Source organism: Gasterosteus aculeatus, chromosome 18 (genome assembly GCF_964276395.1).
Source record: "Gasterosteus aculeatus chromosome 18, fGasAcu3.hap1.1, whole genome shotgun sequence".
Taxonomy (NCBI): Eukaryota; Metazoa; Chordata; class Actinopteri; order Perciformes; family Gasterosteidae; genus Gasterosteus; species Gasterosteus aculeatus.
The window spans coordinates 12,229,128-12,254,401 of NC_135706.1; the positions used below are offsets into that span (position 1 = coordinate 12,229,128).

Genomic DNA, 25,274 nt, shown 5'->3' on the forward strand with positions numbered 1-25,274 from the left:
TACCGGACAGACATAAAAACACATCCACGCGTTCGGTAGAGTCTTGGGTCTCATACAAATGCCGTATTTTTTAGATAGCTGTTATAGTTTTGCGCTGGTTCCCATTTGTTTGAGGTGTGGATTCTGTGTAACTTGCTGCCATGTCTCTGTCTTTTGCAGCCGCTCGTTAATGATCACAGGTGCGCCGTTGTCGTGGTTACGAGCACTCACACGCTGCAGGATCTGTCTGTGACTCACAGCTGCTCCTTGTGACCTGATTAGTGGAGTCACATGACGCAGCTATGCTTTCTGTCAACAGACCAATATGATAAAGACACTGGCCCCCCCTCCCCCCTCCACCCTGACCTCTGCTCACTGTTAATCACTCTCAGTCAGTATGTCTGTCTATTTCTCCTCTCTCTCTCTCTCCCTCTATCTCTTCCTCACCACCCCTCCCTTCCTCACCCTCTCACCCTCCCTCCCTCTATCTACTCCCCCCCACCCCACCCAATCCAATAATTTCAAAATAAAAGCCCCATGGAGGGAATTTTTACTGTAATGTCTGTGATGAGGCCTATTAATTAAAAACTTTTAAGTGTGAATAACAAACATTCTGTCTCCCACTACGAATATTACTCGTACTTCTAGTACTACAACTGATACTTCTACTACCATACTACTAGTATTTCTACTGCTATTAATACTACAACTACTACTAATGTTATTACAAATACTACTATGGCTAATAGTATTCCAGCTGTTTCTACTGCTATTGATACTAAACCTACTATTACTGCTTATACTGCTAGTACTACTAATACCACAATTTTAACTAATACTACTACTAATATTACTACAAACAATTTTAAACAAATTTAAGCTCCTGCAACTTCTGTTTTTAGAAAATCTATTGAAATTCAGCTTCCCCACTTCCTGTATTTTCAGCAGTTCTTTAAAATAATTTCAGCTATTCTTATGCCTCTATCAACAGCAATTTTTTAATATTCATTTCTGTATTTTTTTGCAATATTTCAAATTTATTTCAGCTGTTTTCATTTCTGCTTTTTCAGCAAATCTATTGAAATTCCTTTCAGCTTCTCCCATTTCTGTATTTTCAGCAATTTCAAATTAATTTCAGCTTTTCTAATATCTGTAAGTTCAGATGTATTCAAATTCCCTTCAACTTTCTGTATTTTCAGCTATTTTTAAATATTCATTTCAGCTTTCAGCTTTTTGCATTCCAACGCATTTTCAGCAGGAAATGCATTTTCTAGTTTCTATAGGTATTTCCTATTAACCGCAGGTCATATAAGTGCCGTGCATCACGCCTATAATCTAGGACATTTGAACTTTATAAACCCTAGTATGACTACCGAGAGACATCGTATTTATTAAGATGCTTTACCCCTTTGAAAGAGACTTGCATGTTCAATGAGAGGCCTTTTATACTGGTAATGGTTTCCGGACAGCTTTCACCGGGAGGAAAATATGGTTTCTTGAACAAAGCATTATTACCTCTGTCGCAACAACAAATTGGAGCAAATAAATCTGACTCCGGTGCTGATCGCCTATTCTGCCTGGTCAGACTCATACTTCCCCTTCACATTCTGTACGGAAAGTTGGGTTTGTAAAAAAAATGGTTATAAGTGTAAGTTTGCATTTACAACGTGATAATTTAGTCGCCAGCTTAATAAATGATAGGCCATCTATTTCTCGAAGCGCCCTCCAGATCGCGTCCCGACCCAGAATGCAATCTGACAACGTCTTTGAAAAAGCGGCGCGGCTAATTCAAGATGGCGGAGATGGACCAGCTGTTAGACGAGAGTAAGTAACAACACGGATTGAAGGAGTTTGGGCTGGTAAACACTCAGCGGTTTAATGGTGATGAAATGCACATTTGGCAATAAACTGCTCTATCTGCCGGTTGCGATGGACGTCGTGAGTTTTGGGCGGAGTTCACAAAGTAATTCGTTGACGCAAAGGCATACCGGTCTGTCCAAGTCTGCTAGCGCTTGTTAGCACCAGAGGCTAACCATGGCTAATGTTGGAGTTGAGCAAGTTACTTCAGCCCCGACTGGGTAAACAAATAATGTTAGCTTAGCTACGAGCTAACGTCTGCTAGCTTTCGGTCGTAAGCAGCAATAACAAAGGGACTACTGTAACGTTACACACGCTAGCCACAAATGTTAGCTCCGTAGTTCTAGTCTTCCGTGACATGTTCATTTTTTATTTAACGTTCGTTAGCGGTTTGTTAACGTTACATTGATACTCGTTGAGTATCGTTTTGACAAGACGGGAGAAGGGGAAACTAGCCGAGTTGTTCTAGCTACTAACAAAATAAATTGTATTGTAGTGGATTTTCTATTACACTATTGGCGTAACGAATAGATAACGTTAGCTTGTGTCGCTCGTTTCGTGGTTGTGGATGTGTTCCGCTGATGTTATGCCCGTTCTTGACAGCTCATATCGGGGTTTAGGGCCTAACTGACTGCGCTAGCTTAACGTAAGTTCAGTTAACTGACGCTGTCCGACTGCTGTCAATGTTTAAAGGGCAGCCTCGTTGACTTATAACCATCTTGCAGACGTGTTCTATGATGGCTTAAATAAGCGAATGGCACATTAAGGACTAAACATTAAAGACGGGCCCCTCGGTGCGCTTTGTAGTAAAACATTTACAGCATTTTACTGTCATACTGTATGCGGGGAGCACGTAACTGTGACGTTCAATCAATGTAAAGCGAGACCAAATTGTGCTCTTTCTCAGGCTCCTCAGCAGAGGCACTCGTCAGTCTAAAAGGTATGTGGGCTCTATCTTTATTTTTTTATTTTTTTTTTAACTTTCTGTACACCTGTTCTTGGATCTGTAAGTACTACTGAGTCAAATTCCTTGTATGTTGAAACGCACCCGGCTAATGACTGTTTTTGATCTGATTCTGATTGAATGTGTTTAGGAATCTTATGCCCTTTATTTCTTTTAACTCTTGAATGAAACAACAATATTCAAACCACCATACGTTACATTTGTGTCTTTAGCGTCCTATATTTGCGTCCGCTGAACATTTGTCCCATAATTGGGAACGATAAAATGTGTCAACAAAAATGATCTAGCTGTGTTTCACTTTCATTACCTCTTCTGTAATATATGAGTAGTGTTTTTAGTCTGGAATGGGGTAAAGAGAAGTTCTCAGTGGGGTCCTGTATCCGGTGTCCTCATACTATTTTGAATGAATGCATTTTTTTTAATTATAGAAGGCAGTTTGTCCAACACTCTGAATGAAAAGAACAGCTTCCCAAGAGCTCACAACACCAGGGGACGACATTCCTCCCTCATAATGGACACCGTAAGAGAGACATTTAAGATTTGTGAAGAGGAAGCAATGGAGGAGCTTCTATTGTACATATTATTACAAATGCAAAACGTAACAACATTACATTGAAAGTTAGTTATTACGATGTGATAAAGTACAATGCAAACCTCAGTTAATGTATTATGGTACACATGTTTTGGAATTCTATCCATCCTCGTGGCTCGATAGGATTTTTTTATAAACAAAAAATGTGGTTAGTGGTTTAAATGTGGTCAAGATGCTTTCCAGGATTTACTATTATTGACACACCTGTCACAGAAAACCCATTCCCACACAGCGCATTAGGACTTGGTGTGCTTGTTTAGAAGAGGTTCATTCATATGCAAGAAATGTTGAATGGCATTGTCTGTTACTCAGTAATTAAGGGGTTGTTACAAACGTCAGTATGAAAAATCAGGATCTAAAAATGTATTGCCTAAATATTTATGCATATGAAAAACAAAAATGAAGGTTTGGACAGAGGTCGTAATCCTCATGCAACGGGTCACTAATTCAAGTGCAAATCTGTCCGGGCTGTATTTCCGATGGTCAAGCACACAGTATTGAATTGGTTTCTGTAAAGCTATACAAGAATAATGCACCCACATATTTGTGACTGGTATGAAGTATTATTGGCCATATTCATCAGCTTTCCTCGTTTGCCCTTCCAGCCCACACGGAGCTCAAAGAGGAGTCGTTTGTTTCGGGAGGAGGACGAGTCGCCCCAGCAGCGTCTCCCGTCCAGATCCCCTCGGAGGAGCCAACGGGTCAGCACCACGCCACAGGTAAAGAGAAGTGCTTCACGGGGAGTGGCGGCCCTTCCTACTCTAACTTGTTCTTGGGGTTTTACTGTTACAAATGTAGGCCTCGACATGAAGGGATGTGTTTTTAAATAAGCGTTAATGGTAACTGCGATCAATTTGAAGGGATAAACTCCTCGTGGCATGGTGTATTGACAGAGGAGTAATAATCCTCATGGCCGGCTGGATTAAATCCTCTTTCAATCCAACTAATAATGGGTACGTCCTCAATCATTCACTATTCCATAGAAAATTGAAATCAATTGACTTACAAAAAAGACAACATGCCCACATTGTGATGTTGAACAATTTTGTTTTTTAGTAACTTGGACTAGAAGTGGGCCGTCTGTGTATACCCTCAATGTCTGTCATTATCTCAAGAGGCTGTATTGTATTACAGGAAAAACCATAATAGTGTGCAACTGCCAGGCACTGTGAGAGACTTTCTGCCTGCATAGAAAACGTCATGCAGCTTCATCTTATGAAGAAGAATTTCTCTTGAGAGTGAATCATTTTACAGATGACTATCACAGTAGAAGAATAAATTAGAATGTTTTTTAATGATAATCAAGATTTCTTCAGAACCCATCTTCCCCTTTGTGGAATAACCGTTTTTAATGTTTTGCTTTACAGAAATGTTCTAATGTGGTGACACCAGATAAGAAGGCATCACAGAAAATAGGGCTGAGGTTAAGAAACCTCCTCAAACTACCCAAAGCTCACAAATGGTGCATCTATGAATGGTTCTATTCCAATATTGACAGGTAAATCTCACTTTCATCTGTATTCCATTCAGAAATGCCTTTATCATCTGTGATAACACTGAGCCCGGTTTGATGGGTCAGCGGCCACTTTATCAGCAATGTTTGTAGGACAATGATGTTTTAGTTATGTTGTGCATTATTACTCTTTTCCAGACCGCTCTTTGAGGGAGACAATGAATTCTGCCTGTGTCTCAAGGAGTCTTTCCCCAACCTGAAAACCAGAAAGCTGACCAGGGTTGAATGGGGGACAATCCGGAGACTGATGGGGAAACCCCGACGGTATGTTGCAACCTTTAAGACGCGTGCTTCTGCACACCATTTTTACTCCTTGTTTGTCAAGCATTTCACCGTATGGGAAATTGTTTTCTGCCCCGTCGACTCGCCCAGGTGCTCGTCGGCGTTCTTTGCTGAGGAGCGAACGGCGCTGAGACAGAAGAGGCAGAAGATGCGCCTGCTGCAGCAAAGAAAGCTGTCCGACGTGTCCAACTGCAAAGACCTCCCGGATGAAATCCCTCTGCCGCTCATCATAGGAACCAAAGTCACCGGTAAGACGGCCGAAATGAACACACGCCACCATTGCGAAAGCGCAGCATGGCAGCTGTGGTCCACTGCTGGATTGTCATTGGATTCAAATGCTCTACAAAGCACACCGGCCATCAATTTCAGTGTTTGGTAGATGGCCATTTATATAACATAAGCAAATCCAAAAGAAGATCCATATAATTACTGAACTGATCACAAAAATAAAACAATAGTAAAGGTAAGCAGTAGTCGGACACCATTTAAATCCTAATTCCAGTGATCGCATCGGTGTTTGGCTGTTGGTCGGATTGAAAATTATTCCCACGAGCACAAGTGAGGGTGTCCCAATACTCTTTTGAGCCGTACCACCCCGTATAATTCAGATTTTGTCCTTTTCTCTCTCCTCTTTGTTCCACAGCTCGACTCCGAGGCGTCCACGATGGCTTGTTCACCGGGCAGATCGATGCGGTGGACACCAGCGCCGCCACCTACCGCGTCACCTTTGACCGCAGCGGCCTGGGAACACACACTGTGCCTGACTACGAGGTCTTGGTGAGAACGGCTTGTTGGACGCGTAACAACTTGAGTCCTTACCTCTTTATCATTCATTATCATAGGTTGTAAACACCACAGGATGATTGTGTTTTTCCCAGAGCAATGAGCCCAACGAGACCATGCCCATATCGGCCTTCGCCCAGAAGCATCGGATATCACGCTACATGCAGAACATCATGACGCCGCCCAGGGGGCCTTACCCGACCGCTACAACTCCTGTCCTCATGGTATCGTACTCCGATGTCTAAAGACAGATATACATCTGCCGTGTCATCGTAATGTGTGCGCCCAGTGTCTAACAGTTATTTGGTGCTGGTTTAAATCGGCTCTAGCTGCGAGAAGGCTTATCGATTACAATTCATACTTTGGCCGGCAGCCAAAAATCCCAATTTAGTTTTGTTCAACATATATTTTACCAGTGGGCTGTAAATGTATATATGCAATTTTAGATTGGTTAGCCAGTGGTGGCATTGACTGTTTAAGGAAAGTCTAGACATTCCAACAATAAATCAAATTGTTGGAGAAGAAAAACAACTTTTTTTGTAGTTCTGAATCTGTAGATAAATTACCTTTTTTATATTCTTTTCGCTTTTCTTTTTTTTGATAACAGGACAATGACCCTCTTATCAACCAGTCGCCGTGGAGGAGCAAGCTGCCTGCTGCGGAGGGAGATACTCTGGGAGGATTTCCTGTCAAATTCCTTGTCCAAGTGGTAATTACTTCCTGTGATGAAAATGGAATACTAAAATCTGACATCCAACAACTTTTTAACATATTCCTTGTTTATTTTTATTTTTTTAGACGAGGTTGTCAAAGATCCTCATGATCAAGAAAGACCACATCAGGAACTTAAAAGAAATGAACACGGAGGCAGAGAAACTGGTACAAGCATCATCACTTTACTAAAAGTTGATGAAATGTGTTCAGAGATGCGTGTATCAAGCCTAACCAAACGTCTGCTTTTGGTTTTCAGAAGTCGTACTCGTTGCCTATTGACCTTGACTTCCAGAAGCGATATGCAACCACGGTGCTTGAGCTTGAACAGCTTAATAAAGATCTGAATAAGGTGCTCCACGAGGTTCAGCAGTTCTGCTGTGAGGTGAGTAACATTTTCCCTGTTATTGCCCCTGAAGCTCAGCACAGGAAAATATATCTCCGGCATATTTCATGCCCTGCTCTGACATTCAAAAAAAAAAAATGTCTCCGCCCAGCTGGCTCCAGATCAGGGCATGGTTCCTGCCGACCATCCCACAGAGCTGCGACGGCGTTGTGAAGACGAAGCCCAGCAGATGGTGCAGCTGAGCAACTCGCTGAAGGACGGGCAGCAGAGTGTGACCAACCCCAGCCTGACGCACCTCATCTCCCGCCTCACTGCGCTGCTGCTACAGATCAAGGTAACGGTGCGGTAGGAAGGCTTCAGTCCTGCTCACTAATATTTTAACGCATGTCAGCGGAACATTTGATGCCACATATTTATGCCAAAGACGTCCACGCATGTTTTGCAGCAACATCCATACGTTCTGAAGCCAGTTGTGAGCAGTTCTACAGCTTATGTATCTGCACTGAACCATAATGGCATAATTGACCACTAACTTTCGATAACCTATTTATTAATCATTCCTTGCTGATTTTTTTCAGTGTCTGGCAGATGGGGGTGACCTGAATTCCTTTGAATTTAAATCTCTAACAGATTCCCTTAATGACATCAAGGCGTCAATTGATCCCTCCAACCTCAGGTAAAAAGACCCCTTAGTGTTTCTAGCTAAACCTCCTCGTGACTAGTTCACACCACATAACTTTTCACTAGCCGACAGCTTTTGTAGCTCCCCCACAAAGGGCTCAGATCCACGGCAACGCGGCCCAGAGTTGTTGCTGTCTCTGTCTACAAGTGTTGCTGGACTTGTTGTTGAAACTAGCAGCTGTTGTGCAGTTGAATGCTGTCTTGTGTAGTGCTACTACTGCTCACATGCAGAGAAAGCAAGCTGCTATCGGAGGCGTCAACGGGCGGCCTGTTCTGCTTTGAGGAGGCCGATAACGCTGATATACGTATGGTCTCCTTTACGAGAGGGACCCGAGCCACTAGCAGAGCAACAGACAACGGAACAAGAGCGACCAGACCTATTGACGCATAATCTAGGAACCATTGATTATCAAGTGTCAATTGTTGAAGTAAATTTGGCGTATGAGAGCTGGCGTAAGACCAACAGCCTTGAAAAAAATCCATTAATGTTTTCCCATTAAATTTGCCTGTCTATTATTTATATATATAATATATATATATATATGATCTTAAGTATCAAGCACTACATTTGTATTATTATTAGTCTGCAGAGCTCAAATCACGCTAAAATGAATGGTCAATGGGATGGCTCATTGTTTCAGTGGCCTACATGGTAAATAAAGTGTCTTTATCCGGGTCAGTGTCACTACTCAGTCAGCCTCAAAGAACGTAACCTTTCTGATTCCATTGTCTTCTGTGGTTCCAGTTGCTTCCAGAATAATGTCGAGATCCACGTGGCGCACATCCAGAGTGGCCTTAGTCAGCTGGGAAATCTGCACGCGTTTTCGGCCAACAACACCAATGCCGTGTAAGACCCGGCAACGTCCACACAGGCGCTTGCGCGGCCAGAGGCTCCGGGCCATCGATATTGTCTTTTTGAGGCGGTGCTTTCGCCTGAACTGACGCGAGACGGCTCACATGGATGTTGTGGATCCCCACCAAAAAATCTGAAGTCGGATGTCCCGGTGGTCCGACTCGGAGTTCTTCCCAGACTCCCGCGGCTCCACGCCGAAGGTAGTGAGGATGTCACAAGTATTTTAGCCACCCATTTTAGCGTTTGAAAATGTTGGTGCACCGAGTCGAACACGAAAGAACCTTTTTTAGCTGTTGCCACAAATCCACATCTCCAAACTGTCGATGGTTATTTATTGGTTTCATGTGCCAAACATTGATTCTTACAGTTTTTATAGTTCATATTTATTTATTTTTGAGTAGGTGTGTATGGTTATGAAACAATATTTTGCTATCTCTAAAGTTGAGCCCTGTCAGTGTTGTTCTGTTGCTCCACTGATGATACACACGGGGGGGGGGGGGGGGTTAAAGAATGTTTTTATAAAGTTGTTTATTGTAGATAATTGTATAATATCTGATTATTAGGATTACCGTCACCATTTCTGCTCTGTATTCAGAAATGGGTTTTTGTAATTTTGTGTGCACTGAATAGAGATTTTGGTATTTTTTTATAAAGGAGAACTCTGGTTTTGAAGCCTTTTACTCCCTGAGACCATCTTGGCATTTCCATATTTGGCATGGCTATTGCTGCAAACCCCCACACTAAGCCTTGAAATTTAAGTCAACTCTTTGTTCCTTGAGAATCTCCTTTTTCAGTTTTGTAAAGTTGTACATGAGAGTGCCTCAGGGCAATTGTATATAAATGTTTCCGTCTTTTTATATTAAACATAATATTGCAAACCAGCATCTGTCTTCTAGTTTTTAGTATTTATTAACAGATGTGACCAATCAACAGTTACCTTCTTTTTTTCCCATTTTATTTTCTTCCAATTAACACTTTTATTACTATTTAACAATAAATACACACTTTTCTTTCACGCAAACAACTGCATACTGCCTCTTATGATACACATAGCCGTCTTCATATCGGCTCTCCTACTGCATCACATAAAGCCGCTAAGGCCGGCCATGGCCTCCGTCTCCCAGTCGGAGTCGGAGTCGGTAAAGTCCTGGGCCTCCGCAGCGTGGATCGGGGAGAAGGGACTGAACCGGCCCCCTGTGGCCCTCACGCACGGATACTGGATTTGGCATCCGTTATCCTTGGGCGACGACCTGCTGAAGTTATTCTGGACGGGAATGGGAGGAATCACCACTTTCATCTCCGGTCCGATGGTCTTGTTGGGCGGGAAGTTGTCGTATTCCACCAGAACCTTCGCGCCCTGGTCAACGGGCACGTTGGCCTCCACCCTCGGAGGAAGCTCGGTCTCCTTGGGATACAGGTGGATGTTGCAGCATGGGACGTTGACGCTCAGCTCGCGGAGTTGCATCTCCGCGCTCTTCTCTCTGCCTGCCTCCTTGTCGTAGATGCAGGAGACGGAGGTGTGTGCGTAGCCGCTGGGCGCGGTGGGCATACTGGTTCTGTGAGCCTCGTCGGTGCATTGGTGCATTGTGGGTCTGAAACTCTCCTCCAGTCCAAAGCCTCCTACCCTGTGTGCCTCGACTCCATGATTGTTGTTGTAAACTGAAAAAGAGGTGAGGCGTTCGTCGTTAAATAAAATAAACGTGTATTGATCTTTTGCTCAGTAAATTAGTAGTTACTTATTGTATAGATGTAAGTGACTTTAAATCAAGCGTAGAAGACATTTCTGCAGCAAATTATGTCTGATTACTGAGTACTAAAAACGCCTTTTGGAATACAGAACTGGGAACTTCACAAAGGTTGTGACTGTGAGCATTACCGTTCTCTGGGGCCATCCTGCTCTGCAGCTGCGTGAAGGGGCCAACAGCTGGTGTGTTCGCGGCCTTCATCGACGCAGATGAGCCCACTTGGCGACGAGACTTGGCCCTTCTGTTCTGAAACCACACCTGGAAAACGAGTGGGAGAAAAACGCGAGGAAAGTTCAGTACTATTTAATAGGTCAACAACATTAAATATATTTTAAACCAAGGTGCGTCGTTGAGACAATACCTGAATTCTGGACTCCGGTAGCCCGGTCAGAGCCTCCAGTCTCTCTCGCAGGTAGATGTCAGGATATTTAGTTTCCGAGTAAACCTTCTCCAACACCTCGATTTGCTGCTGGGTGAAGTTGGTCCTCTTTCTCCTGTGGGTCAGTATTGCCACGCATTTATCCGCCCTCGGCACAGCGTTTGCGGGGTTGAAGTAGTTTGTAACATCTGCCGCTACATAATCTGTAAAGAAAACGTGCAGACCGTTTAGTTAAAAGGACGCGAGACAAATGGGAACCACGGAATCACGACAATGAACGCGTGCGTAAATTACGCGCGGACCTCGGCTGCGAAACCGTTATTTACTGTGACCGCTGGACACCATACAGTCACCAAATTAGACCGTCGCTTCCCGGGGCACATTACCTGAGTTCACCATGTCGTTTATCTGCAGAGGTGCCCCGTGATACATCTGGTAGTGATTCAGATCCCCGACGCACATATTCCCATGAAGTGAAGACATGCTCGGCGAAGGTCTTATTTCCAGCGACTGACTGAGCCTGAGACCTGCGCGCCTCGCCGCACTTAAATCCCCCCCGCGATCAAAGGTGCTGCTGCCTGTACGTGTGAATGGGGCGACCATCGGGGCCGGCTGGCACTGCAGCGGGCCGAAGCGCTGACTTCAGACGTCTGCAGGAGGTCGGAGGTGTGAAGGCATCACACCTGGGACGGTGGAGCGACCGCAGGTCTCTTTTTTCTAAAAGGGGCTTTAATGGAATCTGCATGCGCAATACACATCCGCAGTGAAAACATTTATCCGCTTCGGAGAGGATGAAGAAATAACTGACCAGTATCCATCCAAAGAGAGAGAGAGAGAGAGGCCGGTGCCAAACGGCCATTTCCTAATCTGAGCCTCGCAAAGGTTGCAGTTCGTTTCTTTAAAATAACCGAATTTCACATTTATGCATGTAATCTCCAGTCAAAATATATAGGGCCTAATATAAACGTGTATATATACATAGATATATATACACATATTAGCCCCTTTATTTCAACATTCGTCAATACAGCCAGATGTTTATAGGAAGCAGTGTGCATCTGCATGTGTTGTCAGTAAAGCAACAGGACACTAAATAAATACCACTTTGAAATAGCATAAAGAATATGTCAATATAACGTATTTATTCCTTTCTTATTGCAATTCTGCATCCATACATTATGTATATGGTTATAGGTTTTCTATCTGGTTCCTCCTATAGTTGTTGATGGAAAAATAAAAGTAGTTTTTATAAGTTTCAGGCCTTAAGAGCTCTGCTCCTCTGCATTGATATCGGACCTTCTGCCTCCTGCCCCTCTAAGTTCCAACAAAGTTAATCTCAATACACAAAAACTTCAAAAGTACCCATGAAGTAAGTGCTCGTCTTTCATTTGATTCAGGGGGATCAAGTCAAGAGGTAGGGTAACATCACAGACAGACTAATTTGTTCACACATTTTTGGTTACATGTACTTTTAGTGAGAGTCCAGGCTCATTTCCTCGAAGAATTTGCCATAGTAAAATATTGTACGTACTTGGGAAATAAATATTAAATTTCATACGACACGTGCAGTTTCTTTGGGTGTGGGGAGACAAAAACATCCTCTTTTATATGATTTTTATTTTCTTGTGAAAATATATGTGGGAAAATTACTTGACAGCCCTTGTGTCATTTCCCATCCACAACCGCTCTTATTGATCTTTGTACTTTGACACATCCAGCATTGTTTAGGTCGGACGGGCTTGTTGGTAGAGACATTCACGGTTCACAGGCGGCTTTGTCTGGGGCCCTAATTGGGTATTGCCTGTGTTCACAGACCAGATTGGTATGCTAAAATCAGGCTGTTGGATTTCCTGATTCCTTTTGTAATATGTGGACATTGAGAATGTTTCCTGCCAGCTATCCTCAGATCAGAGAATGAACCTTAAATGACTTATACATTCATCAAAAGAATATAGGCTACTTCTACCGTTGCACTACAACACAGAGGTGTGTCGCAGTGTTTACAAGAATGAACTTTAAATGACGTATACGTTTATCATGTGTCCACCGAGCTTTTGAGTAAAAAAGGTTTGAGTTTTGAAAAATATCAATTCAGCCTTGCTGTAATTGTATTGCACTTTTATTTCCGGTGTTTGTAGTTAGTACTCATTCTCATTTTGTCAGCCCACGACAGCTGCGCAGGATGCTGTGCTTGATTCATGCTGGTTAGTTAACAGACTGCACTTTCAAACATCAAACAGTAAAGCACTTTGGGATTTCTACTGGCCATTTCCAGTTGGCAGCTCATGTAGACACAAACAAAAGCACGTTCACACCTTTGGAGTCTGACCACTGTTTCACCCACAGTTGAACCTGACCACTATACATTTCATCTGTAGACAGACAGGTAGGTTATCCTCACAAATTTGCAGGTTTGTGTTAGAAAGACAGCTGTCTTATGGGCCTCTTTTTGAGTTTGTTCTTTGTGTATTTGAGGGATGATTTAAGGTATATTACATTAATTTACAAGGTTTCAGTAATATCCCAATCTGAAGTAAAGAGTGATGTTACTGCAATAAATTGCATATTTATTACAGCTTGATTGATGTATATTTTTCATCTTTTATATATATTTTTTTGCCAAATTTAACAGATCGTAATTGTTTGTGTTTATAGAAAAAGGACTACCAGACAGCCTTAGATATGTTCAGTATTGTTATGCTATAACTCATATTTAAACAAATAAATAAACAGAAATAAATACATTCTCTATGTATGTCTGGCTGGCTGTACGCACATTTGTTATTAACCCAGTACTTGATGGCGTGGGATACTGGGAGGATTTGTATTTTGTGCTGTTAAAAATAATTTAGAAATATGGAAATCCATCTCCACCCATTCCACGAGACTACACTACTACTACAAATTTGAATTTTTATCTTCTTTAGATACACATACATAATAACCATTGATAATTATTGTTTTTTCAAATTAAAAGCTCTTAATACACAAATACAAATACTTATTTTTTTTATTTTTCTTTACCATAACTAGAAACATTAACATCAGAAAACTGAAAAAGGACCACATTGCGTTGTGCATCTTTCCCGAGTAAAATAATGTTGACGTAATTCCAAAAGACATTGTTGTTGTTCCGATCCGTATTTTTTTAAACAAATTCATTCCCAACTATATAAGAAATTTAAAACATATGTAAATATATTTATCTTATCGGTTAAAGCGTCGTCATTATTTACATGAAAGGAGAAAAAAAAATCTCCCGGAACTTCCGCCAAATTTAAACGGAAGTAGGTACGTGGCCGCTTCAGCTGACAGTCTACATGATGGCGACAGAGGTTCAGAGCGGCGACCTCGACAGTGCTACTTCCAGCCGGCTCGAAGTTTCCATCGATGGCCTCACCCTCAGCCCGGACCCGGAGGGCGAGCAGACCCAGCTCGAAGAGCCGCAGCCCGAGCCCGGGGAGCCCGACACCGACACGTCGGGTGCCGCGGGGGGCGAAGATGGGGAGACGGCTAAGTCCGCGATAGAGAGGAAATGGGGCTTTCCTCTGCTGGAGCTGTACGGAATGGGCCTTAAATTCTTCAAAGGTATTTCAGCTTTTGTCCAAACCGCACGCGCACGACCTACAAGACGCGGCCAACGTTCGCGTTAAAATACACGAGACGACTCGCTCGCCGGTCGAGGTTAGCCGCTTGCTAACGTTAGCTCGCAACGTTAGCTGTCACCCCCACGGCTGCCGCTGTCAGCCCCTGAACGTTGCATTAGCTTCAATGCTAACGAGTAGCCAACGGCGCTAACAGCCTGCTAGCTGCTCGTTAAAGGGCGAAATAAGCGCTGCACTTCCAAGCATCGCCTTGCAAGGGCGTCATGTACTTCACTTTGTGGGGGGTTGGGAAGAATACCCTGGCTTGGCGTGCGGCTGCCCCCATCAACTTAACGCAGTCCTGTTCTACGAGCTGTCGAACCGAACCCGGCGGTGTCTCGCAGTGATTTGTTTTTTTGGAGCCTTGAACACGCCCTGCTAGCTCGTACTGCATCTGTCTGCACAGATTCCTCTGTGATGAGTCGGCCAACCGGCTCTCATTGTGCCGCGGGAGTGGGTCTGCGCTGAGAATACCGGTCCGCAGTCATGGATCGACGTGCTTTAAAACCAGGACTTGCTGCACTTACGGGGTTGTATTTAACAGCCCAACTTCCTGCTCGTATCCATAAGCCCCTCCCAACGCTGCCATTCCAACAGGAAATCCAATAAACATCCTGGACACATCCTGATCCCCTTTTTGAATCTGTGCATTTGCTCTGTTCTTGGAGAAAAGCACTTGGGATGACTGTGCAAACAGGTCTTGGCCTGGTCGCCACTATGTTCTAATAGTAATCAGTGCTTTTGTATTTTAACTGCAGGTGTGTAGCAGGTTAGGGTTCGGTCTTGAGTAACTTGTTTTGGATAGAATCAGATTCTTGCCTCACCGCAAGTTAATATTTAAATGGCCTTGAACGCATCTCGCCAATATCTTATTAAGTTAGTATCAAAAGACACAGTAGAGCTGTATGCTTCTACTGTTGTTGCTGCTACTACTACTACTACTACTACTACTACAATGCACTACGACACAGGTGTGTCACAGTATTTACAAGCACGTTTCAATGTTGCAATGAATGCAAACGCATTGCTTCCTCATTGCTGCTATCAGATAAGGATGGAAAGGCCTTCCACCCGACCTACGAGGAGAAGCTTCGCCTGGTGGCGCTGCACAAGCAGGTGTTACTGGGGCCTTATAATCCTGATGCTTCACCAGAGGTTGGCTTCTTTGATGTCCTGGGTAACGACCGCAGGTAACCCAAGCAGGCGTCTATGTATATATGTGTGTGTGTGTGAAATTCTGGTAAATATTCCGTTAATTTAATGTGTCCTTTTTAGTCCTGTGAACACTTGGCGTGTGCTCTGTGATTAAAAATGCATGAACTTTGCTTGTTTCCTGGATCCCAAACACTCTATTTCAGACCTAATGATTTTAAAGAATCAATGTTTGTTACAACTGCTACCATTACATTTAAAATAACATTGTTTTTGCTATTGTAAATTAATAACATGGCATCTAAAATTGAGGTGGCCGAAATTGATTACGACCGAGCCCAGTTTGCCTCACCTCTATTCTCACTGTGCAGGAAAGAGTGGGCCTCCTTGGGTAACCTGGAGAAGGAGGAGGCCATGGTGGAGTTTGTCAAGCTGCTGAACAAGTGCTGTAACCTCTTCGCTCCCTACGTAACCTCACACAAGATCGAAAGGGAGGAGCAGGAGAGGAAAAGGTGAGGCGACGATAGTTAAATTGCAAACTTTTTTTTTTCTATTTCCAGTGGCGTATGATATTTTTGAATGAATTTGTCCATTATGTGTAATTTATAACATCTTTCATTTCTTTGCTCTTTGCCAGAAGAGAAGAAGAGGAGCGTCAGCGCCTGGAGGAGGAGGAGAGGGAGCGACAAAGGCAGGAGGAGGAGAGACGGAGGCTCGTGGAGGAGGAAAGGCAGAGGAGAGAGGAAGAGGAAAGAAGAGAGGCAGAGGAGGAGAGGCTACGTATTGAGCAGCAGAAGTATGTGTGTCTCTATCACAATGCACAATGCAAAACAACTTCTTCGTGATCATCTACAGCGGTGTCCGTGCTCAGCAGAAACATTCCCCAGAAAATAACTCTAATCTGGTCTTAAAGTCCTGAAATTCTCCACCGTCCACCATTGTCTTCTCTCGGTTTCCTGCTGTTATTTCCTCACCAACTCTGCCCCTGTGTCCTTTTCCGTCCAGACAACAGATTATGGCGGCGCTGAATGCTCAGACGGCGGTGCAGTTCCAGCAGTACGCTGCTCAGCAGTACCCCAACAGCCCGGAGCAACAGCTGGGCCTCATCCGTCAGCTCCAGGAGCAGCACTACCAGCAGTACATGCAGCAGCTCTACCAGGTCCAGCTGGCCCAGCAACAGGTAGCATGTCATTACTAGCACAAGGATACACGTTTATAGACTGTTTGCTGGTAATGGGGAACATCAGGTGTTGGCAACATACATGTCATTTTTACAAATGTCAATGTCTGGAATTGTCCCCAGTTTGGATTTCAATGTCTTGACTCAGTTCCGTCTTCCTTTTTTTCGCCGCAGGCGGCCTTACAGAAGCAGCAGATGCAGGCGGATTCGATGCTGCAGGGCACCCTCGACGCTAGTGGCTTCGGCGGTGGCGAACTGATCCCCGCCTCAGCCGCAGGGCTGATGTATGCGGCCTCACCGCCTTCCGGCGACGAACCTCCGACAGTCAATGGAGGCCATTCGGACTCTTACTCAGAGAGCATGAACAGGGAGCCGGCGCCTGAGCCGGCAGAGGAGGTCTCGGAAAACGGGCCTTTATTAGGTTGGTTGGCCGGCCTTGGATGTTTCTCATTTAAAGCCCTTAAACAATCTGAGTAGACGCAGGAATCACCTCATTGGGCCTCAGTGTGGTTCATACACCCTGAGCCCAATAATCCACTAGCTGCTGACTCAAAAAAGATAAAAAAGGATTGGTTGATGGACCGCTGGGTCTGCAAAAATGAATTCATACTGTACATAATATGTGAGACCGCTAAAAAAGAAAAAGTGTCTGTATAGAAATATAGATTTATATATCGATATATACTTTGAGGTAAACTGAAAGAGTAAACTGACTCAAACGGTAATGGAAATATTGCAAAGTAAAACTACACAAATACATTACTCTCTCCAGAATGATCTGTGTATGATGATAGGAATTTCTTTTTATTAGGAATTAACCCATAGTTTTTTTTAGTGGCGAAAAAGGAAGGGAAAAACTGCATCAGCAGAATGTAAGAAGTCTCCTATTGCTTCCATCCCAGCAGACTCTCCACCGGTCATAGCGGCTCCATCCATGTGGACGCGGCCGCAGATCAAGGACTTCAAGGAGAAGATCCGGCAGGACGCGGACAGCGTGATCACAGTGGGCCGCGGGGAGGTGGTCACGGTGCGGGTGCCCACCCACGAGGAGGGCGCGTACCTTTTCTGGGAGTTTGCCACGGACTATTACGACATCGGCTTCGGGGTGTTTTTCGAGTGGACGGACGCAGCCTCCGCTGCCGTCAGCGTGCACGTGTCAGAGTCCAGCGACGAGGACGAGGAGGAGGAAGGTGAGCTGTGGGTGGGGAGTGTGTGCCGAATAAGGCCGCGATCTTTCCCCCACTGTTGGATATATGAAGCATACTGTGCTCACTTGGTCATAGTGGTGCTTTAGTTCTGTCTTTGCCATCGATGCTGCTTTAAGTAGGAATGTCTGTTTTAGTGACTTATCATTTCACAAATGATATTCTTATCAAGTCTGGAGCTTGCCTACGTCATGGTTAAACATCTCACAGCGCTCCCTCTGGAGGAGGAAGTCCTTTGTTTGTTGGTTAAAAAAAAAAAAGAGCAGTAGTGTGAGGAGGAAGGAATTTGAGAAATCAAGTGTTAATGAGATAAATGGCAGTATTCTGCAGTGGGATTGGCAAGTTTATTTATGTTAGACAAGTTGTACAAATTACCCGTGGGCAGATAGGGCAGTACTTCTAAACTGCATTTCCGACTGTCTCCCGGAGCAACAGCTGTGTATTTATGTTTAGTGTAACTGCAATCTGTGTTTTATGCACACAAATTTCTCAAACATTTTTAACCAAAAACACCTCTTTTTCCTACCGTGCAAGTTTACTTTGGGGGGAAAGAAGCATTCTAGAAGATATAATCTAATACTTGTTGTGTTTCAAGATTATGAAATCTTGTCCTCAGGTGAGCCTCCCAGCGAGGAGGAGAAGGCGAAGAAGGAGGCGGGGAAGCCCCAGGTGGATGAGATTGTGCCGGTGTACCGGCGGGACTGTCACGAGGAGGTGTACGCCGGCAGCCATCAGTACCCGGGCCGCGGAGTCTACCTGCTGAAGTTCGACAACTCCTATTCACTCTGGCGCTCCAAGAGTGTTTACTACAGAGTCTACTATACCAGATAAGCCTGACTACAGACACAGGGGATCCAAGGAGTGTGTGTGTGTTTGTGTCCAGATATACGTATATACATACATACATACATACATATATATGTGTGTGTGTGTGTGTGCGCGTGTTTGAAGGAAAAAGTGATACCAGGTATTTTCTGAACAAAACCACCAGAGGGCGACAAAGACTCTTTGGAAGCTCTAGTTTGGGGCCTGGACTAATACGTGTGTGTGTGTGTGTGTCCTAAGATATCCCTTGCTAGAGTCTGTCATGGAGCCCTTTCTTGTTTTTGTTTTTTTCCACCACCTGTCCTCGCTGCGCCCCCGTAGACCAAATCTGCAGGGCTTCGATCTCTCTCTCCCTTTCGTATCGTTTTGACCACTTCTCGCCCCGGACTCCTCTTCTGTCGCCACCGCAGCCCAGCACTGTCCAACGTGGCCTTGTGGCTGCTTCTGCACAGGGCGACTCTTTTGTGACCGTATTAGTCGGCAGCCCGGCAAGTCCAGCCCTCTCTGAGAGCCAACGTTTCATGTTCGGTGGCAGTCGGTCCTTGTTTATCCCTGAAGAACACAGACAATGTTGGAATATAGTTATATTGCAAATATGTGTCATGACACTATGCCTCTGCTCCACAAAGAGCCTTTGGTCTTTGCAAAGTCTCTCACATTCATACACACTTAAAAAACACCATAGTACACAAACTTGGTCCAACGTGAGTCTGTTGTTCTCCTCCCTGGCCACTCCTAATCAGATAAGATCTGAGAGCATTTATAGAGGGGACGCAGGCCCCTTTTATGCTTATTCTCGCTCAAAAACTATACATTAGCCCTTATTATTTCTTGATGCGTTCTGATTGACCAAATGCACCAGGAGGGAAGTTTTATTTAATGGTCTAGTGGCAAGAGGTAAGAAGTCATTCCGTGCTTTAAAGTGTTAAAGGCGCGAGTCTAGAGTAACATGCATAAGGAAAGATGGGCCATCTGGCTTTACATTTGGTCTTCCTTTCTCCTCCTCTGTGTCTCTTTCTACATGACTGATTACATCACATCATTAACTGCCTTTGCTCCTCAATTCATCATGATGGGATCAAGAAAAAAGGAGTTGGTATTACAGCAGACATTATATTAAAATCTCCCAGGAAGATTTTGTGTTACAACTACACCCAACAATAAATATGTCACACAGTTTCGGAGGTCAAGGCACACTGTTACGTCTCTGCAGCAATCAGAACTCAAAATCCATTACACAAAATGTGGTTTGGCTGTTCCGGTTTATTCCTCCTGGTTTAGATTCACTCAACTTGTAATCTCAAATGATTTGTGGATAAACAGAGGTGATGTAGACTTATTTTAGCGTCTTTGGGGACATGGTTGCTTATTAAATCACTTGTCAACTTTTCTAAGTTAATTTGATGGCATACTTTAGATTCATTCTGTTCAGTTACTTTATGTATTCTTTATACCTACCACATAGATGCATTGCAAGCGCCGTGTTCAGTAGGCGGTAGACATTTTGTTTCTCTTCATCACTCATCGAGCTGTGTTTGTACATTTTTGTGTGTCCGCAACTGAACTTTAAAGAGGGAGGTGGAATAACTTGCAAGTAATTCTGCAATGTTCTTGGTGAGTTCGAGTGCATCATCTTATTTAATAATTGGAGGCCACTCCCATCCATTCAGTGATTTGTGCAACAAAATGTCACTATGGCTCAGCCGTAAAGTTTAAGAAAGTTCCCATATGTTCTGATGGGTGATGTTTGTTTTAACTTTGATATTGCTCACCAAATGGTTTGAGTCTACTTGTTTGAGCCTTGTATGTAAATAATTCTATAAAGGAGTTTGTTTGGGTTTTTAGATGTGGAAGAAGGCTATGGTTTTGAGAATCAATGCACTGTAAAATATGGTGAATGAGATTTATGTATACAATTTTACCCCAAATGAAAGTCCAAAACTCGTATGAAGTATAAAACTGTAACACTCTATTGACATGACACAGAAAAGATCTTTTTGTATTGTTTTGACTTGTTTTGATCTCTTTATGAGTTGATCCTTTTTTTGGGGCATATATTTAATCTTGATTAAACTTATGTTCATCTCTAGAATTGACTAGTTTTCTTTACTTTTGTTTACATATAGTATTGTTAATGTTTTTTTTTTATTATCCACTGCCTAAAACAGATGAGCACTAATGTTGCCTCAGGTCCGACTAATATTTATTAAAGGAAAAAAAACCGTGACAGACGTCTTTTCAGTTTCAGGTGATCACATTTAAAACCGAAAGGAATGAGTCCGGTGTTCAGAAGGTGAGACCAGTTGATAAAGTTCTTGGAAAATCAGACCCTGATTATCTAGTTCCTCGCTCTCCTGCAGAGGAATGTGTCGTCCTGCTGCTGAGCTGCTGTCTAACACATTTAGTGCTGAGGTAAGTACAAGTGCGGATGTTACTCGACGTGTAACGGGATGATGGGGTAAATAAAGGTCAGTAGAGTAATGATACAACTTTTTGCTGACGAGCAGGAGATGAATTTCAAATTAATTACAGTGCCAGTCAAAAGTTGGGACACACAAGCAAAGAGAAAACCAAGTTTACGGTTTTCCCATCTGGATGTTTCTAGCCGGACTTTCAACCCAAATGTAGCTCAAGAGTCACCAATTTACAATAATAAAACCCAGGATTTCTTTGGGTTAGCTGTGATTTTACTCTTAACCCGTCTCAGTAGCTTAACTACTAGGACTGTTAGCTTTAGCATGAATAACTTAAGCCAAAGCTAGGTATGCTAACTGTAAAATCACGTCATTAAGAGGTAACGTCGACGTTCATATTCTTTTTTTCTTTGATTAATGTAACCTTACATGGATAATTTCATTGTACAACAACGTTGTCTAACAAAATAACGTTTGCAGTCACATCTCTTCATTCTGTATAATTGTAAGGGTACTCCCAAAATATGGTAATGTTAGCATTAACGTTACTTTACATATTTGAAAGGCCGTAGTCGACACGGTATTTAAGGGTAACGTTAGTTTCCGTATAATTATGAGGTTGTTTATGGAAAGACCGCTGATAAATCCAGCCAGAATACAATTAATTGAATTAAGACAACGTGCTTCATAACGAATTAATTAGTTAAACAGTAACTTTAAACCTCCCCCAACTGTGAATTATTCTAATGTTGAAAGCCTGTCCCTCCGGTTCCATTTGGAGGAGCGCTCCGGTCCAGGTTTTCCATCGGACCGCTGAGCTGACTTCGGTGGTAAAGGTAAAGCCTCCCCTGAATATCTGGCTCCGGATCCAGTGGCTACAGGTGGCTTCAGTATTTTCCGGGTTTTCATCGATACTTTCCCTCTACTTTTCCTTGTGTTCTTTTCTTCTTTTCACTCCAGCCTGCACTCTGTCTGCTTGAATTTGAATAGACTTTGGGAGGCAACGTCTCCGGTGTACAGCAGCAAAGTCTCACGCTTTGAAAACCAAACAAAAAAAATATGGCGGGATTGAAGGATAATGCCGCCTCGCGAATAGTCCCAGCCAAAGGACGCTGATGCGTCTTGGATTTGTTTTTTTGTTTTTGTTTTAAAGCTTATTACAGTTTTCGGTCTCGCTGGAGTTTACTGGTATGAAATAAATATGCCCTTTCCCCAGAGGACCATCGAGCCGCGGCGTGTCGCTAGGTTATCGGCGAGGGATGGCTGGATACCGAGAGAGGAAACTGGGAGACGCAAGCTGCGGAAACCCGTGTTGTTCTCGTCCCTGGACGAGGTCGGCTGTCACACGTTGACCAACATAATCCACCAACTCTCCGACCTCTCTCGACATGCCGGCGACATCTTCCTGGCCATCGAGATGCAGGCGGGGACGGTGTTCAGGAGGTCCTGCAGGATCCAGGGGCGGCTGCAAAAGCTGCAAGTTGAAGTCCGACAATTGGATCCCAAGAAGACCCAAATCCGTGAGTTAGCGGTGGCCATTGAATCGCATGTTAAATCTGCAATGTGAAAGCATGGATGCACATCTACCATCTTCTGGCCCCACAGCCAGATGATGATATTGTGGTTAAACTAGAATCACTACGAACCTCAAAGATATGTGATGTATATACTGATTAATCCCAGAGAGAAATAGATGAGATCTTTTTCATTGGAGATGAGTGACTATGAATGTACCTCAAGTTGTGTTACTTGTGACACTTGTACATGGTCCTTGGCTTTGAAGGGGGGGGGGGTTGTTGCTGGTCAGGTCCAAGGTGTCACATCGTGTCCATTGAAGGAGGGAGCGGTGACACATGGCTGTGTGTTGAGGCAGGCTTATGTTAATAAGGCTGTTGTCCCGTCAGAAATGATGGATTCCATCTCAACGGACTCGCCATCTGTGTTGAGCTCTTCAAAGGCTACAGAGATCACGGGTGGCCTTACACCCCCCCCCCTCCCACGTCCACCCCGTCCCATTCGTTCTTGCTGTTTTATGCTCGTAAACAAAGTTGGTCAACTGAAAGATAAACTGAAAATCAATCCCCATTTGCTGCCACATGTGCAGACTTTTGTTGGTTTTGTGATTTGTTTTGCTGCCCTCCTGTAGTCGCACGCTGGTCGTGCATTAACTCAGGCTCCGGTCCTCGTGCCAGCGGTGCGGTCTGCTCTGATAGTAGAGCCTTTTAAGTGAGTACATATGCTTCTTTATACCACCGCTGACCTTTTTAATGGTAGTTACATGGTACTGTGTAAACATTGTAATTAAGGCACAGAGTTTGCCTTGGGTTTGCTGCCTGGCTTTTTTTTTTTTGTTTGTTTGCCTCTGAAAAATGTTGCACAGTAGGATTCTGAAGACGAGCCCACATTGTTCTGAACATTGGCGACGGAAGAGGACTTAAGTCTTGAGTCACTGGTTTTGGTTCCCTTTTATAATGTCCCATCTTTTCACTCCACCCTTTTCTGACTGTGACTCACACACGCACACACACACACACACACACACACAGGTTCACAAACTGGTTGCAGGGAAACTACAAGCTCAGCAGACAGTTCCCAGACACAAGTACACGCGATGAGCAATGCATTGAACAAACACACACATTAACACAGACTCATACTCCATCCCGCTATGTGACGGCTACCAGACGTTCAGCTAATCTGCTGTGTTGTTTGGCGTGGTTGGACCGCTCCCAGTACCGGTACCTATTGGCGCTCTCACGGCAGTACTAGCTGGGGTTAGGAGCTCCTTTTTGAATAAAACCCAATTAAGTAATTCACTCAGTCAGCGGCGGTGTGAGCCAGCAGACTGGAATGCGGCGTTACACGTGGCTCTCTGCCAGCCCCCCCCATCTCCCCCCAAGGCCAGCCGTGCCATGGGCATCAGAGTCATTACAACACATGTATGCTTGACACCTGTCTTTCGAGAATGCCATTTGAAGACCCCCCCCCCCCCCAGCCCTCCACAGCGTTACTCAAGGATTTGCATGTGTCATAACATAGAACAGCTGGCGGTGTTGTTTTGAAAGGGTATTGAAATGAAAGTTAATGTGTAATGGTAGAACATCACGCTGTTATGCAGCACTGTTTTTTGAGCTCCACCTCCGATACGATGTTTTTGGTTCAACTTTGATGAGACCTCGTGGCACATCGCCGTTACAGTATTTGACCAGACCTGAAGAAAAGTATTGCGTAATGATTTAAGCATTTAACGGTGACCGGTCACTCTTTTGTCTTCAACTACTGTGGGTCAGGATTCCTTCTCTGACCTCCGGTCCGAGATGGATCGTGTTACTGGTAAGGGGCAGAAAAAAGGGGCCCCTGTATGCTGGGAGGACTGACTTTGAGGGAAGGGCGTAGTGAGTGAGTAAGTGTGTGTGTGCTTAGTGTCTCTGGTCTTGTTTGTGTGCCGGTGCAGTCAAAGCAATCATCAGTTGCAGTTTGAACAGGAACACGATAGGCTAATGTGTGTATTTTGACCGTCTCGTGCCTTTTTGTTAATCCATTTTGTGCTGAAGTCCCGCTCGGCAGGTCAGAGGTCATTCTGTCAAGCCTCGGAGGGGAACAGAGTCAAGAGTTTAGATAAAGTCTAGTTTAGTATTCTGCTTCTGGTTGACATGAGTTGGCTCGGCTTTAGTCGACAGATAGTGTAGTTATTAAGTAACCGTGACTAATGTCACAATGTACAAGGTGGGCAGTCGCAGTCAGAGATGTAATGATAGCCGGATATTTATAGCAGTAGCATTTGCTATAGCTCATCAGTGCATTTCCCATCATTTCATGTCACATTCAGATTTATTGCGTTGTAGCAAAAATATACGTTTTATACTGCGTCCAGGCCTCCAGCTTTTGATTGACGACCAACGTCTTCACCACATTTCTTTCACGGTTGTCAACTTTTGTCCGGGAAAGCCCAAAAGTTTTACGTATTACCTTTTAACGGGAATTTTCCTTTTTAATTAATATTAGACACAATGTCTCCCCTGCCTAATATAGTACCAGGTCGAATGGGGAGTAAGCTATTTCAATATTAAAAGTAGGTCAAACTAGTGAAGGTTAATTGGAGTTGGAAGAGACTTAACCATGTCACGTATCACGATGCCTGCTGCTGGGGGCTCAGAGCCTCACTGATG

At 43.9% G+C, this 25,274-nt stretch overlaps 4 protein-coding genes across 12 annotated transcripts in view; 3 read left to right on the forward strand and 1 right to left on the reverse strand.

Annotated features, from left to right (window-relative positions):
* Positions 1 to 1,682: 1,682 nt before the first annotated feature.
* Positions 1,683 to 9,443, forward strand: lin9 (lin-9 DREAM MuvB core complex component). 3 transcript variants are annotated; one of them, XM_040160411.2, is made up of 15 exons: positions 1,683 to 1,803; positions 2,744 to 2,776; positions 3,229 to 3,320; positions 3,998 to 4,111; positions 4,760 to 4,890; positions 5,044 to 5,169; positions 5,278 to 5,435; positions 5,831 to 5,964; positions 6,066 to 6,194; positions 6,578 to 6,679; positions 6,769 to 6,849; positions 6,941 to 7,066; positions 7,179 to 7,361; positions 7,606 to 7,703; positions 8,454 to 9,443. In XM_040160411.2, exons 1-15 carry the CDS (start codon positions 1,773 to 1,775, stop codon positions 8,557 to 8,559), a joined length of 1,644 nt encoding a protein of 547 aa, XP_040016345.1. In that variant the 5' UTR covers positions 1,683 to 1,772; the 3' UTR covers positions 8,560 to 9,443. The 3 variants fall into 3 exon arrangements, with proteins under 3 accessions (XP_040016345.1, XP_040016344.1, XP_077949448.1); XM_040160410.2 differs by having other exon boundaries at positions 1,699 to 2,057; XM_078093322.1 differs by lacking the exon at positions 1,683 to 1,803 and adding an exon at positions 2,241 to 2,482.
* A 198-nt stretch (positions 9,444 to 9,641) lies between these two features.
* mixl1 (Mix paired-like homeobox) lies at positions 9,642 to 11,168 on the reverse strand. The gene is made up of 4 exons (XM_040160416.2): positions 11,072 to 11,168; positions 10,668 to 10,888; positions 10,438 to 10,564; positions 9,642 to 10,220 (listed from the first exon to the last, which is right to left on the reverse strand). Exons 1-4 carry the CDS (start codon positions 11,166 to 11,168, stop codon positions 9,643 to 9,645), a joined length of 1,023 nt encoding a protein of 340 aa, XP_040016350.2. The 3' UTR covers position 9,642.
* A 2,737-nt stretch (positions 11,169 to 13,905) lies between these two features.
* acbd3 (acyl-Coenzyme A binding domain containing 3) lies at positions 13,906 to 20,780 on the forward strand. Of its 4 annotated transcripts, none has more exons than XM_040160413.2 (8): positions 13,906 to 14,273; positions 15,378 to 15,519; positions 15,853 to 15,993; positions 16,119 to 16,277; positions 16,487 to 16,661; positions 16,836 to 17,082; positions 17,564 to 17,851; positions 18,483 to 20,780. In XM_040160413.2, the coding sequence occupies exons 1-8, from the start codon at positions 14,006 to 14,008 to the stop codon at positions 18,695 to 18,697; spliced, it is 1,635 nt and encodes a 544-aa protein (XP_040016347.1). In that variant the 5' UTR covers positions 13,906 to 14,005; the 3' UTR covers positions 18,698 to 20,780. The 4 variants fall into 4 exon arrangements, with proteins under 4 accessions (XP_040016347.1, XP_040016348.1, XP_040016349.1 ...); XM_040160414.2 differs by having other exon boundaries at positions 17,567 to 17,851; XM_040160415.2 differs by having other exon boundaries at positions 16,122 to 16,277.
* A 104-nt stretch (positions 20,781 to 20,884) lies between these two features.
* The window catches only part of nhsl1b (NHS-like 1b), a 76,821-nt gene continuing 72,431 nt past the window's right edge, over positions 20,885 to 25,274 (forward strand). For 3 of the 4 annotated variants that reach the window (XM_040160393.2, XM_040160395.2, XM_040160399.2), the window contains exon 1: positions 20,885 to 22,625. In XM_040160393.2, coding sequence (XP_040016327.2) covers positions 22,307 to 22,625 — 319 coding nt within the window. In that variant the 5' untranslated portion in view covers positions 20,885 to 22,306. The remainder of the gene's footprint in view (positions 22,626 to 25,274) is intronic. The other variant, XM_078093315.1, reaches the window with a different exon arrangement.